The sequence below is a fragment of the Pundamilia nyererei genome, unplaced genomic scaffold (genome assembly GCF_000239375.1).
Source record: "Pundamilia nyererei isolate P.nyererei 1_Seehausen unplaced genomic scaffold, PunNye1.0 scaffold00092, whole genome shotgun sequence".
NCBI classification, from domain to species: Eukaryota; Metazoa; Chordata; class Actinopteri; order Cichliformes; family Cichlidae; genus Pundamilia; species Pundamilia nyererei.
In genome coordinates this window covers 2,125,351-2,139,984 of record NW_005187493.1, presented here as the reverse complement: position 1 = coordinate 2,139,984, position 14,634 = coordinate 2,125,351, and the positions used below count along the sequence as shown (strand labels likewise).

At 38.8% G+C, this 14,634-nt stretch overlaps 2 protein-coding genes across 2 annotated transcripts in view; both read left to right on the top strand.

Annotated features, from left to right (window-relative positions):
- The window catches only part of pfdn5 (prefoldin 5), a 23,077-nt gene extending 19,852 nt beyond the window's left edge, over positions 1-3,225 (top strand). The window contains exons 6-10 of the mRNA XM_013912495.1: positions 5-116; positions 841-872; positions 990-1,064; positions 1,175-1,280; positions 2,928-3,225. Of these exons, the coding sequence (XP_013767949.1) occupies positions 5-116; positions 841-872; positions 990-1,064; positions 1,175-1,280; positions 2,928-3,010 (408 nt within the window). The 3' untranslated portion in view covers positions 3,011-3,225. The remainder of the gene's footprint in view (positions 1-4; positions 117-840; positions 873-989; positions 1,065-1,174; positions 1,281-2,927) is intronic.
- Positions 3,226-4,086: 861 nt separating this feature from the next.
- larp4ab (La ribonucleoprotein 4Ab) lies at positions 4,087-13,063 on the top strand. Its single transcript, XM_005739622.2, has 15 exons — positions 4,087-4,736; positions 6,590-6,728; positions 7,561-7,786; positions 8,269-8,405; positions 8,838-8,941; positions 9,229-9,339; positions 9,586-9,639; positions 10,168-10,395; positions 10,624-10,727; positions 11,393-11,554; positions 11,650-11,701; positions 11,823-11,984; positions 12,079-12,197; positions 12,293-12,470; positions 12,612-13,063. The coding sequence occupies exons 1-15, from the start codon at positions 4,734-4,736 to the stop codon at positions 12,978-12,980; spliced, it is 2,148 nt and encodes a 715-aa protein (XP_005739679.1). The 5' UTR covers positions 4,087-4,733; the 3' UTR covers positions 12,981-13,063.
- The last annotated feature ends 1,571 nt before the right edge of the window (positions 13,064-14,634 follow it).

Below are 14,634 nucleotides of genomic sequence, written 5' to 3'. Positions count from 1 at the left end.
TGTCTTTTTGCAGGAAGTTGAGTTCTTGACGTCTTCGATAGGTCAGCTCAAAGTTGTCCAGACCAAGTATGTTGAGGCAAAAGATAGCTTGAATGTCCTAAACAAAAACAATAAAGGTGAGTAATAATTTTAACTTCTGACAGCCTACCTCTGGTAGATTGAAAAACATGTTTATCTCAAGACTCAAGAGGCGTGAAACTGACTATATCGGCAATAACTCGTATTATTATATCTTAGATGCACCGGTATTCAAATGAAATGCAAGTAGCAGCTACTACCCTGTTTATTTACTTCCCCTTTTAACCAACCAGTTAACTGATAAATGTTATGTAGTGAGAGTGAGGAGCAGGTTGAAGACAGCCTAGAGAGGTTTGAAAGTCAGCACAAGTGTTGAATGAATGCCATGTTGATGTCAGAGTAGAAAGGTCAGACTGCTTTGAGTTGATGGAAGAACAACAGCAACTCAAATAACCACTCTTAATAACTAAGGTCTAAGACATTCATCGGACGTCCTCTATGAAAAATCAACTACACATCCTGGATTATAGTGTACATGACTAAATTTTGTGGCTATTACCCCTTTCGCAGTTTCAACAAAAAAAAAAAGCAAGAGCAAAACACAGAAGGGCTGAGGCGCTGATCTGAGCTCATATGCACTGTAATGATATAACCAGTCATCACATTAAAAACGACACTTGTTACAACCTTATTAGTTCTTATGACACCCCCCACGACCATTTCTGGCCAAAAACAGAATTCTGCTTTTTCAGTAATGTTTGCTGGAAATCTGTGGCTTAATTTGATTTATTATTACCTCCTCCTTTCTCCTCTCTCATATAGGAAAAGAACTCCTTGTGCCTCTTACCAGTTCTGTATCCTTTTTTTTGCACTGGACAGTAAGTGTTTTGCTGTGTTGTATGATGTGCTTTAAATTACGTCATGGTTATCTTGAGCTATGCATGTTTGTCCTTGACATTCCTGTTACTCAGATGTATGTCCCTGGGACATTAAATGATGTGGAACACGTTTTAGTGGATGTGGGGACAGGATACTATGTTGAAAAGGTAAAAAAAAAAAAAATTTGCAATTTGAAAATCCATGAATGGATTATAATGAAACAAAATGTTTAAATGTGTTTGAGTTGTGTTGAGATTTCTCCTTTATGTCTCTGCAGAACGTGGAAGACTCGAAGGCATTCTTTAAGCGCAAAATAGACTTCCTCACAAAGCAGATAGAGAAAATTCAGCCGGCCCTACAGGAAAAACATGCCATGAAACAAGGTAATTTCCTTATCTCGGTGCACCATCATACAATGTGACATTATACTGGTTTTAAGCACTGTATGAGTCAGAATTCTGGCTGGGTTGAAGAGGGACGAAATACTTATTTTATTCAATGACATGCATGTTTCTGGACTTTTTATTTTTTTCTTCAATTAAAATGAAATTATCCTAAAAATTAGACGACAGCAATTATGATTATTTTCATCACATTAATGTCGACTCTTTTTGAATGGATTGAACCTCAGTCTTGAAACTTTACCTTTACCTTTTGATCTCATCGGCAAAGCTTCATGTGTGTATCTTGCAGAGTTGTGATACAGTTGTGGTGACAGATTGTGCCAAATAACAACCAAATTACTCATAGTGCCTTTGCAGTTGTTTCCCGTACAGAAGGTGTCTTCATAAACACATTTTATCATCATTGACAAAAACACAGACTTACAAGGTGAAGATGATATCAGCTGAAAATCCATGTCCACTCATGTGATGAACCGCGTTGGATAATAAGTTTGCAATGCAACATAACTCCCCCACATCTTCACTGTGTCTGTGCCAGGCATCATACTTGTCCTCACTTTGTTTTGTTTTTTTAGTTCGTTTAGCCTTGGCTTTTTTACAGTACAGTTTTTGTTTTATACACTAAAGAGTAGTAAACTAAATACTTAAGTATCTTTCAGCATAGCTAGCTAATATGAATTTTGATGAATTAACCTATGAAGATGACATTTGATGACCTCACCTGTACCCTCAACCTAGTACACTAATGCTGGGTGATTTAACCCATGTGTAAGTTATATAAAACAGCATGTTAGTGTTGTTGGGTTAGTAACGACTTTACACCTTGGCATTTATCAATGAAGATGTGGTTCAACAACCATTAGAACAGTATTCGGGTTTATCCAGGGGTAACTAGGGGCAGAAACCCCCTCACTAACTTTTGATTCAAACACACTCATTTTGTTCTAATAGTCAGGAATTAAATATGACAGAAACCACTCAGAAAAGAGCTTCAAGGGTTATTCTGAGTAAGCTATGAAGGGTAATAGAGCTAAAATACAATAAAAGTCGTTCATCAAATCACCTGAGTGAATAGTTCAAATGTGAAGAAAAGCAATGTTTTCAGCCTCTCCCATCCAACAGGAACAGCATGCTAAATTAAGAAACAGCTCAACTGAAAGTCATTTGTACGCTTATGAACTGCTCAGTCTTTAAATTTCGCACATTTCCTGCCCCCCCTACTGTCTGTATTGCAATGGAATTCCTGCACTACGCAGGGGTTAGTCTAAGGAGGGGCCAAATGTCACTTTAGTGACTATTCTTTGGGATTTGGATAATATAAATTATTAATCTAGCAAGGATTTTATGTATATTCTTATTGTTTAAACTAGCAATATATAAAGAAACTAAATGTTTTTTCTGGGACAGCAAATGTTTGATCAGTGGACTTATGAACCATGACTGTTTTTTCTTTTGTTTTTTGTTTTTTTTTATGAAGCCATGTGTTGAGTCTTTAACATTAAAGAATAACGGTAATTTCCAGTGTCCATGCCATTACAAAAGATGGGTATGAATGCATATCGGAAAATGTTAATGTTAATCGATAGCAGCGTTGAATTTATATTATACTTGTCTTCTTTTTTGCAGCTGTAATTGAAGTAATGAACATGAAGATCCAGCAGTTACAACAGAGCCAACAAGCCTCGCAAATGGGGACCACCAAGGCATAATAAGAACAGCTGTTTGAACTCCTTATGAGCAGGAGGATTTTTTTAGTTTGTGTTGAGAAAACATGCTTCAATCTGACGAGCACAAACCTTGTTTCAAATATATTACAAGTAGCCTGTTGTTATTGTAAAGCAGCCATATGCGCTTGGTCAATTTTAAATTAAATTGGGTGTCCAGCATGTTTGATTATTAAAGAGGTCACTGTGGATTCAATGAACATTGAAGTGTTTGTGTTATTGTGTTTATCAGTGAAAGTCAATAAGGACAGCTGTTTTGTTTGTAAGACTGAAGATTGTAAAAATGCACTACTAGACTCTACTTTGGTACTACTTACAAGACGCTGCACTCCCACTCCCATGTTTTTATTTATTCTGGTTAATTAAATTCACAGGGGCTGCGCCATCCTTTCTGACTTGTTTAGCTGGGGTTTAGAAGGGGTTGGGTTAGAATGAAGCTTGCAGGGCTTTAAAAGGCAGACAGTGATCATTGTTTCTGTGTTGCAGTGTTTCAGGTGTTAGCAGGGATTTTGATTTATTGCACAGGCTGGGTAATCAGTAATCCACTAATCACATAGTGTTGTGTAAATTGTGTTGCTTTTGAAAGACTGTGGTAAACGAACTCCCTGTAATAAGTTTGACTGAGGTAAATCTCAAAAACAGTGACCTCTACAGGACATTTTGACTGTTTCAGAGTAAACTACAGCTTCTCCCGACGGCCATGTGCTTAGGATCATGAGACTTTGACCCCTTCAGGCTGAAGGTGGGCAGGGCCATACTTAAATTGCAAGGTCACTGTAGAAGGCCACAATTGCCCTTAAAAAAAAAAAGTAATGTGACACCATTAAATAAAATTGGAACTAGCTTATTAAATGTCAAATTAAATGAACCGTTAACTTATTTATACTGATAAATTATTTCGCTTTGTAATTAATAGCACTTTTTTTAATGATCTAATTTTGTCAGTCCTCCACAGTTCTGATTTAATTTGCAGATTTAATCAGCCAAAAGTGAAATCACGTGTGCGGGTTTTATGAGAGCTGCGTTGATTCAATCGACATGATTTCATCAGTATTGTCGTGCTGGAGCAGCACTGTGTCAAGTTCCACCCACTAATTACTGTTTAGGTGAACTTCGCCCGGTAACCCAGTTTTGTCCGAACTGCATGCTGTCACAGTTCACATTTTAAAAACTCTCCTTGCTTTTACTTTTCCTACTGCGACAACACGAACTTATTGGACTGGCTCTTTCCAAAGCTAATTCAAGGCTGTTAGTACTCCGTTTCCTGAGGTCACAGATGGTTGCTATGCTGCGTTGCTGTTGCCGTGGAGGCGGAGTGCAGCCTGTCGGGACGGTCGGTTGAAGATAGAGGACGTAACTGTCACATGCTGGAGGAGAGTAGCGAAGTTTATCTGCGGGATGAGGATCTGAATGGAAGAAATTCATGAGTAAAATGGATAGTGCTTGTTAAAAAAATATAGCGAAAAAAGTTTTCGGTGTCTTAAAGATAACAGATCTCAAAGTTGTCGTGCGCGCGGACGTGCCTTTGGAACTGGAGCGCGAGCTGTCGTTTAACCGTACTGCCGCAGTTGTTGGAAGAGACGTTAATTAAACGTAGACACCAAGATCAGCAACTTCGACTTACGATATTTAATAGCAAACTTCGCACGACAATTGAACTATCGGTTCCCCGCGACTGACGAGGACCTACGGAGAAGATCAAATCAGCATGGTGAGTTTTGACGAGGCCTTGTTGCTAGCTAACGAGCAGCAACCTGTTTGCTTCCTTTCTCTCGTTTCACACACGCGTGCTGTGTGAAGTTTCTCAGATACTTGTGTGCTTTTTCTTTGATTACACTACACTTTGTCTTTACGTTTCTCATTCACCACAAGCACTTCTCTTGCATTATTTTAACATGTCAAACGCATTAGCTTAGTTTAGCAGTACGAAGTGTAGCCGGTGTCGTGTGCGGGTAAGTCGAGAGCGAGTTAGCGAAACATGGTGGTGTCACTTGTTACATATGGCAACGTTACGGTAGGACACCAACCAAAGACCCTATTCGGCAAACACGTATTTACGAACTCGTTGACTTGGTGTTGCTGCTTTACGAGTAACACTCGGTGTGCGTTTTAAAGTTGGATTACACGTGTAGTAAATATGGCACGTGATTTGTGTTAAACGTTAGCACCACTGTAGCTGAATAGCCCGTGATAAAGGTCATAGCACTATGCGACGTTCATTGTGAAAATATAAGAACACGTACAGCAGGGGTAATGATGATCGATGACAGCCATTTTAACCAGAGGGAGACTTATTTAAGCGAACTTTAAATGAACACAGTGAATATCACTTCGTGTTTGAAAGCGCTCAGGCATGTCGGTGCCATGTGCTCTTCTCGACCCTCAAAGTACTTCTAGTATTTCACTGTAAACCCAGACCTGTTGCTTTTGTAATACAGTGTTGGAAAGCAGATTGGATTGAAAATAAGATTCTAGTACTGTGTAGCTACTCTAAATATTGCACACTCGAGATTTTACAATGGATGACAGGTCAAACTGCCTTATTCGAGTCATGCTGCCTTGAGGCGGGTCTGCGCCATGTACGGGTGTATGTGAGCGACTGAGAGGCGGAACAATGGTGATAAGCAAGCCAATGAAAATTCAGCTGGCGCTTACGTGCGTATGCGTGTCAATGCTTTAGTAGTACTACTTCAGGGCTCCGGTGAATGTGTGTGAAGAGTCGACACATTTGCAAAGCTGGATTAAAGGATCGCTAATGAACAAAGTTCATCCATTGGATTGGCTCTGATGTATAATGCTAAATTAGCTTTGAATGTCTATTTAGGATCTTGACTGACCTGTCTTGTTGATTGACTTGACATATGGCACACAAATGTTTTTTGACACTTGAGACTCATCATTTAGGGGGTGGGAAAGCGCATCTGTAACCGGAAGGTCACCGATTCGTTCCCCGGGCTCTCTGTCCTAGTCGTTGTGTCCTTGGGCAAGACACTTTACCCTACCGCCTACTGGTGATGGCCAGAGGGGCCGATGGCGCGATATGGCAGCCTCGCTTCTGTCAGTCTGCCCCAGGGCAGCTGTGGCTACAACTGTAGCTTGCCTCCACCCACCAGTGTGTGAATGCGAGAGTGAATGAATAGTGGCTTTGGGTTCCTTGAAAAGCGCTGTATAAATCCAATCTATTATTATTATTATCATGACTCATTCAATTTTTTTTTTTAACTCCAGTACATATATTAAAAAAATATCAAATCAAAAATATCAATTAAGACCACAGTGCAGTAAGTACAACACTAAAGTAATCTCTTTATTCAGTAATATACATGTTTTTACACTATACAAGGCTGTACACAATCTCTCATTTTTAAAAATTACATTTACTCTTGCTACAATTCGTCCAGTCTTACTTTCACTCCACTTTGAGTGACATATTTGAATACCACTTTCTTATGATTGATGAATGTTTCTCAGAAATTAGTAACCTACCAACTGTATGCAATTATGTTAAAGTGTAATGTTTGAAGGAAAAAGCTATTTATTCTGTCTCTTTTAATGATCATGCAGGTTACCACAAAGGGAGCGGGCCTGAACCCCAATGCCAAAGTGTGGCAGGAGATTCCTGCCCAACAGAGTGAGAGTCCCGGGGAGATGGACAATGCTCCATGGCTCAATACCTGCCCTCCTCCTGCTGAAATGACCGAAGGTATGTTTGCAGGGAAGAAAAGTTAGTTCCTCTTATATGGTACTACACTAAAACCAAACGTTCTCACTTGTACAGTGTTTAAAAAAATATAAAATAAAATAAAAAAATAGGGAGTTGCTGTGTGGCAAGTATAGACATGTATAGTAAAATTATAGCCATGGTATGAGGAAATGGTTGAGGTTGCTTCTCTTGTCCATGGGAGTGTGCAGTAAATGCAAACATGACAAACCTTGTTTTGTGTATTATAGTATCAACAGTTATGACATAAATGTTGCACAGTGAGGATTGAATGAATTAAGTGTTCAGGTTCACTAAACTGAAAATTGCTGACCAAACAGTAGGACCGGAGTGCAACAAAAGTTGGTGGGTTTCTCTGTCATTTTAAGAAGACAGATATTGTGTCACTGATGCTTTGACTCATTTATACATATTGATTACTGTACCGATTGTTATCACCCATTTTTCTGTAGCCTTTTCTGCTAAAGTCTTATAATCAGATGTTTGAATTTCACTGGCAGTTGATCCACAATTTGGAGTTCACGTATTCACATGTTATTTTACATGCATGTAGTTGAACTAATTGGAAAGCTCTTGGATTAGAGTTTGCTTAGCTCTCATTTTGATGTTAAGGGCCCGCAGGGTTATAGTTTATAGCCCGTTATAGTTTCAGTGTAGTCCTCAAAAGATATATCTCCATAGGATGAAACCTTGCACTTGTAATATTTGAAATAATGAAACATTTTTAGTGAGATTGCACAAAGGTGCACTCAGTCCTGTTGTGTACTACTTTATTGAATGTGACACTTATCACTTGGCTACTGTTTTCTCTTAGATTACTCAGATGTTCCCTCTTCAGGAGGTAAAGGATACTACAGTGAAAACGTGGACAGCATTGCTGAGTATACCCCTGTGAATGACATCAGTCCGTCTGACCAGGGGTATTTAGGCTTTGACCCACAGTGCGAATCCGCCATAGATAATGCATCTGAGGTGCAGGCGATGTCCGAAGAGAGTTTGAGACAGTCTTTAAAGGAACGTCTCGAGTTCTTCTTTTCTAGGTGAGTTGTGTATAATGTTTTGTTGCCTTAATGGGACAGCAGTAATTACTGAATTTACTTTGTTTCATAACTGTAAGAAGCCATTTAACTTTTAATTGGAGTATATTCTTATATTGAGTCATTGGTGTCTGAAGTTTCTAATTTGGCTTAACTGCGGTTTTCATCTTGATTCAGCTGCACAAACAATGATTCAGGCCGATAGTGATTTAATGTTCTGAAATGTCTTAGTATTTAAACTCTGTGCTTATTGAACAAAACTTATTTTAATTTAAATTATTTTATAGTGACATGTTAAATTGGACAATGTCTAACACAAAAGTGCTTAATAAATGGCTTTCCTACACTAATGTAAATGATTTAACATCAACCCCACCACCAACCACCATCATCATTTTGGTTGTTAAAAGGTTGATGTTTGTGTTTTACTATTACTGCAAAGAAAAAGCTGTAACTCAGAGAGACCGATGTTTTGGGTATTGCAGAGAGAATCTTTCAAAGGACCTCTACTTGATATCCCAGATGGATGGTGATCAGTTTGTTCCCATTTGGACACTTGCTTGTATGGAGAACATTAAAGCTCTTACCACTGACATGGACCTCATTCTGGATGTACTGCGAGGTACAAGTGCTTCTGTTTGTCGTTGTTTCACATAGACAGGCTGATACTTTTAAAAGTTTTGAACTCTAATAGTTCTTAAACTGCTACCTGCTCCAGCTCGATCAAATATAGAAGGTTTAATGTAAGACTTTTTATTTATTAGGTAAATGCAATTACCTAGTTTACTACTTAAAGTGCCCATTGTTACTTTTTAAAAAGTAATGCATTACATACTTGAAAGAATTCATTACATTCCTTTTGTTTTACTCTTAGTGTGTGGTTAATTTACCACATAAATAAGATTATTCACAGTGTCTACCAACTTTAAACTGGCTACAGTGGAGCAAAGGTCTTTCATAGCTATTACATAAATGGGATATGTCAGTTGTCTTCAGCTGCACTGTTAAGATTTAGGAAAATCATTTTTAATTTTTTTTTTTTTTTTTTAATAAGCCTCCCCCATGGTGCAAGTTGATGAAACTGGGAAGAAGGTTCGACCAAACCACAGTCGCTGCATCATTATTCTAAGAGAAGTGCCGGAGACAACCCCAGTTGAGGTAAAGACGACTCCTACATGCTAATAAAATATTGCTCTGTAACCCCATACTGTCTGACTGAATAGTAAAATCTACAAACGAGGGCTGCAAACTGATTGTGCTTGCATAAATTGTGATAACTATTGTCAAGTCAGCTTTAGATGATTAAAATATTGTGTGGTAGTGTGTATGCTGTAGCTGAGTGATGGCTCTTTTTCTTTTCGGTCAGACTTTGCATGCTGACTTGTGGAGAGTGATGGAATGGTCTGTTTTAGGTCAAAATGTTTCATGTTGTGTTCCTCTCACAGGAAGTAGAGGCTCTTTTTAAGAGTGAACACTGCCCGAAACTGTTAAGTGTTGAGTTTGCGCACAACAGCAACTGGTACATAACTTTTCAGTCAGACATGGATGCACTACAGGTACGTCCCCTTATGAATTACCACAAGCTACTTTTACTTATTTTTAAACTGGTTGTACAATTTTTAGGTTTATACAACCAGTTAAATATTCTATTATTACCTGGCATATTTAACTTAAAATTGCTAAATCTCACTACCAAGCAGCTGCAGTACTTTCTGATCTTTTCATGTTTCACTAAGGTTCTGCATTAAAGGAAAGAGCATTTCTACCACATTTTCTTTACTGTTTTCTTTTCTTGCCTTCAGGCTTACAGATACCTAAGAGAGGAAGTTAAAATGTTCCAAGGGAAACCAATCATGGTGAGTCAGTCAGTGCTTGTTATAGATGTATGGAGCCTGCTACGCTTTGTTTTTCACTTGATAAGCAAGAATGGGGATTTTTTTTTTTTTTTTTTTTTTTTTTTTTTAGGGCTTTTAAAAAAAGTTTTTCTATCAGTGATATTTTTGCTGGACTTGGTTATGACATCGTGTGCCCTGCTCTTTTATCTGATGGAGCAAATAACACTGATTTGTTGATGGTCCTGTTTAAGCCCCAGTGATGATCAGTATCGCGCTTGGAAGGACCCATATGGACTGTGGCTGGCTGGGTGGAACCTTTCACTGGCTTTCTTAAAATCTGTCTGTTTCTATGCTGTTCCTTTCTCCCTTATTTTTCTTTTATACTCCTTCCCCTCCTCCCCCTCAACACCTTTCTTTCCTCCTAGTCGGTGCAGTTTTTATGGCCTAATGACCGTGAGATTATGAGATCTGAGGGGACTAAGGACAGTAGAGCTATATGGGTCCTGTGGAAATGTTATATCGATATTGATTCTCTCATTTTCCCTGCAGGCCCGCATTAAGGCCATTAATACATTCTTTGGCAAGAATGGCTTCTGTAGCGTCCAGGATTCAGGTGTGTACAGTCAACATGCTCCACTGCAGGCCCCATATGACTCAAGTGCTCCAGTGTACATGCAGTCGATGTACAGCCCTCAGCAGCAATACCCTGTTTATCCTATTGTGTCTCCCTCCTGGAATCCTCAGCCATCAAACATGCCTTATTTCGAAACACCGCTGGTGAGAACCTTAATATACTATTCAGAATGTCCCTTAAAGCTGCTATGTTATTTATTTTAATGTTTTTAATGCTGTTCAAATTAATGGCGGTCTCCATTGTAACTAATATTTATAACCTCTGTAAACTCAAAGTTAATATTAGAAGTATCAGAGGGTTTTTTTTTTTTTTTTTTTTTTTTTTTTTTTAGTTACATTTATAATGATTTTTTCCTGTTTGGTGATATGCAGGCACCTTTCCCCAACAGTGGATATATGAATGGTTACAGCAGTTCCGGGAACTACAAAGCTAACTCAAGCTCCGTCAACACACATGCTGCTATGACCAGGAACCGGTATGTACAGTTATGATACAAACTTTTAGTTTATTAGATCAGTGCAGACTTGAAGTTACCATCAGATAAGATAAGATAAAACTTTATTAATCCCTCGGGTGGGTTCCTCTGGGAAATTCGGTTTCCAAAAGCACAGCACCGCCCATCAGGTGCTGGCAGTGTTTGTTGTAAGCTTTAATTTAGGTAATTAAGGACTTTGAACTTGGTAAAATACTTTCTGTGGATGGTAATGCTAGCATTAACTTAAATGGAACGCAGTTTGATCTCTGGCTGGGTTTTAGTTACACTGTTCTGGGTGGGTGGGGGGGGTGGGGGCACAACTGTTTGTTAATTTTGCCATAGTTGTTGTTGGAAGCAATTCTTTGTTCAATAAAAAGACCTTGATCAAAAAAAAAAAATGGAACGCAGTTTGGTACCAGTCCTTCCGGAGTCCATTATTTTGCTTCAGGACTGAAACTTTGTTCTTTTAAAAAAAAACAAAGAAAAAAAGAGTACTGTCACTTTCCTCTGTTATTGTCATTTGCAAACCAATAAAGATGAGCTTTCTTGCATTGGTCTTGTGTTCACTCTTTGTTAATAAAACGTGTACAATCCTGTCAAACTATGCTTTTGTGGTAGCGCTTGATTTCTGTAGTAAAACTTGTAATTTTTTTGTGTGCACCTAGAAATCATTTAAAAGGTCATCCCAGGCCTGGAGATGTGCACTCTTCTTTTGCTCCAAGGAACCGGTTGGATGGTGTGTCTGGTCCACAGGTCCTGCAAACACAACAGCTGATCTCTCTGGCCTCCTTCAACCTTAAAGATGTGAGCGGGTCTGGACGGGGCAGGTGAGTTAGTGTTATCCTACACTTACCCCTGTTAACACTAAAACGGTTTCCAATCTGATGTGGCAGTCTAATGGTATGTTTGTTTGTTTTTATAGAAGAGGCCCCAATAGAAGCACAAGGAGAAAAAGGGAAGATGAGCAGGCAACGGTCAGTCGGTTTCCTCTTTTCGTGCTCTTCTTTTAAGAAGTTGACTGCCTGGACTGTGTCCTACAGTGTCTTGGTGTGCTGCTTTTTAATATATTGAATTTTATTTCTTCATTCAATGTAGAAGCCCGTCCCTGTACCGGAGGCCAAGGCATCGCATCCAAAGTTTGACCTGGCAGCCACCAATTTTCCACCTCTGCCAGGATCTGTGGTCAGTATGCAGGAGGAAAGTGTCCCTGAGATGCGCCTTTCTGATATTGTGCGTGGCCTGAAGGTGACAAACAAGGTGAATATGTTGCCTCTCCTGGTGCTTTCTATCCTTAAGACTCTTTACAAAATAAGGTAAAATATAAATCCACAAATTTTAATTGTCATTACAGTCTGTCTGCAAAGATGTTCCCACAAACATCGCAGAAGGTCCTGTAAACAAACCTGATCCTGTAATTCCACCTAAACCTGCTGTTGTGTCCACACAAACAACCACTCCACCAGTCTCAAGGTAACCTTTGCTTCAGGCTAATATATCAGTGAATAACAAAGGTATTGAGTCTTCAACAATTCACTTATCCCTTACTTTTTTTTGTATACATTTAGTGATTCTCTTGTAGTAAAGGAAGAGGATAAAACTGAAGCTCCTGTAACAAAGGAAAATGTCTCCTCATCCGCACAAGCTCACACACAATCACCTTCAGAACATGCTCCCTCCACCTGCAGCCAGGCTCTTTCTACCGAAACATCTTCATTGCCTCCCACATCTCCAACATCAGAACCAGTAAGGACTTATTTTGTGCTGCTTATCACATTATATTGTCTTGTAACATCAGCTTACAACTCTCCAAACTCAGCGTGTTTTGTCATCTTGTTGTTTTTGTTTTAATTTTTTTTAAACTGTGGTTCCCTGTTCTTTCACCAGGGTCTAAAAAAGCTCAGTTATGCAGAGGTGTGCCAGAAGCTGGCCAAAGAACCGCTGCCAGCACAGTTGCCCTCTCCCTCCACTCCCACCTCTTCAGACAGCCAACCCCTGCAAGAGCTCAAGGTAAACAGGGTGGAGGAGCCTCGTCCCAATGGCCGACAAACTGCAGAGAAACGTGGAGATAAACGGCCTCCTCGGCAACCACTGCGCTCCTTCAGAGGGGGAAGTGGCCAAGCCAGAGTCCGAGAGCCAGGGCAGAAGATTCGGGAACATCAGAAGGGCCTGAACACTGGGAAACGATTTTCACCACAGCGGGCAGCCAGACGCAGTGGCAAAGAACAGAATATCCCTCCAAGTTCACCAAAGTAACCAAAGGGTGGGGAAAAATGAACTGAAAACAGAAAAGAATATATGTACATATGTAATATATAAAGACAGATGCCTATATTTCATTTCATGAGTTTGTCACATCTATTTAGATTACTGCAGGCCTGAAATTATTTGAAAAATTAGATTTTCCTTTTCGGAAAAATGTCGTCATGGATGGAATCGCAGGGTTCGCGGTGATGAAGCATACTTTGCTGAAAGTAGTGTCATGATATGATATGAGGATGTCCATGTACATTTGTTGAATTTGTGGCATCTACATCTGTGGTTTAGAAAATATGAGCCCTTGTGTCTCTTTTTAAACATGTAATTAACAAGTAATCTGAAAAACTAGTATCTATTGTCAGTTATCCATGGACTTGACATGTTCAGCTTCAGAGTGGGTTGAACTTTTGAAAGGTAAGAGTAGCAATATTTATAGAAATGTTTGTAGACACTTGTTCTACGACTAGTGAATCTTGTCTTGAACTTATAATACTTGTTGGGTTTTGTGTTTTGCAATAATTTTCCTTTGTGGCGCAAATATTGGATCAATACCGCTAACATTGGAATAAGTGGAGCAGATCTGCTTATGTCATTTTTACTAGACTTTACAAACCTTTTTCTTTTTCATAAATTATAAATATCTAATTATTCTATCAGTGCTAATGGTTGGTGGATGTAGGCAGGAAAGTGTTTGACCAGATCTTGGTGATGTTGGCATCTGCTTTGTAAAGTACAAGTAAAAAGGGTTTGTTTTGTTTTTTTTCAGCTAACTTTGGTTTCTATTTCACAAAACCAGTGTACACTAGGATTAGGTAAATAATCCAGTTAACTAGGTCATTGTAGTAATTTGGTGTTTGTGGTTCCTTCATAGTTTCAGATTGTTGAAGTGGAACAGTCATGCTGACTCAAGTCTTCGTCAGTGAACCCTCTTTACTACTAAAATATTATGAATGGCCTGAGGGACAGGGAGCAGAAATTTTCCCCTCAATGTTGAATGTTTTCACTGCTTGATTTCAAAAGTAGCATTTTTATTGCTTGAATCACACGTGCTATGATGAATGTAGCTGTGGATCTCAAACCATTTTTTCAAATGATTTTTAACATGTATGTTTTGTGTTTGCAAATTCAGTTTTTGTTTGTCCACATGGTAGTGTATTTTGTTGTTAGCGTTGACTACATGTTATTCAGTGTTTGTAATGTTGATGAATTGGTGTGTAGACTAATTTTTATTAGCGGTTAGGTTCTGATCTGTAATGCAGCTTGTGGCTTGACAATGAATATCTTTCAGTTACAAATGACAGAAGGGTATTGGGATGGATTTTTCAACTTGTTCTTAGATTTTCTTAAATATGGTTAAAAGAGATGAGTAATTTAAGATAGAATTCAGATGTTAACAGGGAATTTACAAGACAGGCTGTACACTCTAGTAATCAGTAGTTTATACTGGATTTTTATTTATTTTATTTTATTTTTTTAAGTGTGCAGCTGACTGACACTGCTTGTGTTTTAGACTATAAGGAGTTATCAAACCAAACTCCTAGTGCCTTAATGGGATTTAATTTCATTGTAAAAATGCTGTAAACCACCTCATTTTGAGGCAACAAAAGTTTAGTTCATTCTGTAGGACTTGCCCTGTGTGCATTTTTTTTAA

Coding starts and splice junctions, on each gene's coding strand:
- larp4ab (XM_005739622.2), top strand. Junction 6,729..7,560: donor TCCTGCTGAAATGACCGAAG/GTATGTTTGCAG, acceptor GTTTTCTCTTAG/ATTACTCAGATGTTCCCTCT. Junction 9,640..10,167: donor TCCAAGGGAAACCAATCATG/GTGAGTCAGTCA, acceptor TTTTCCCTGCAG/GCCCGCATTAAGGCCATTAA.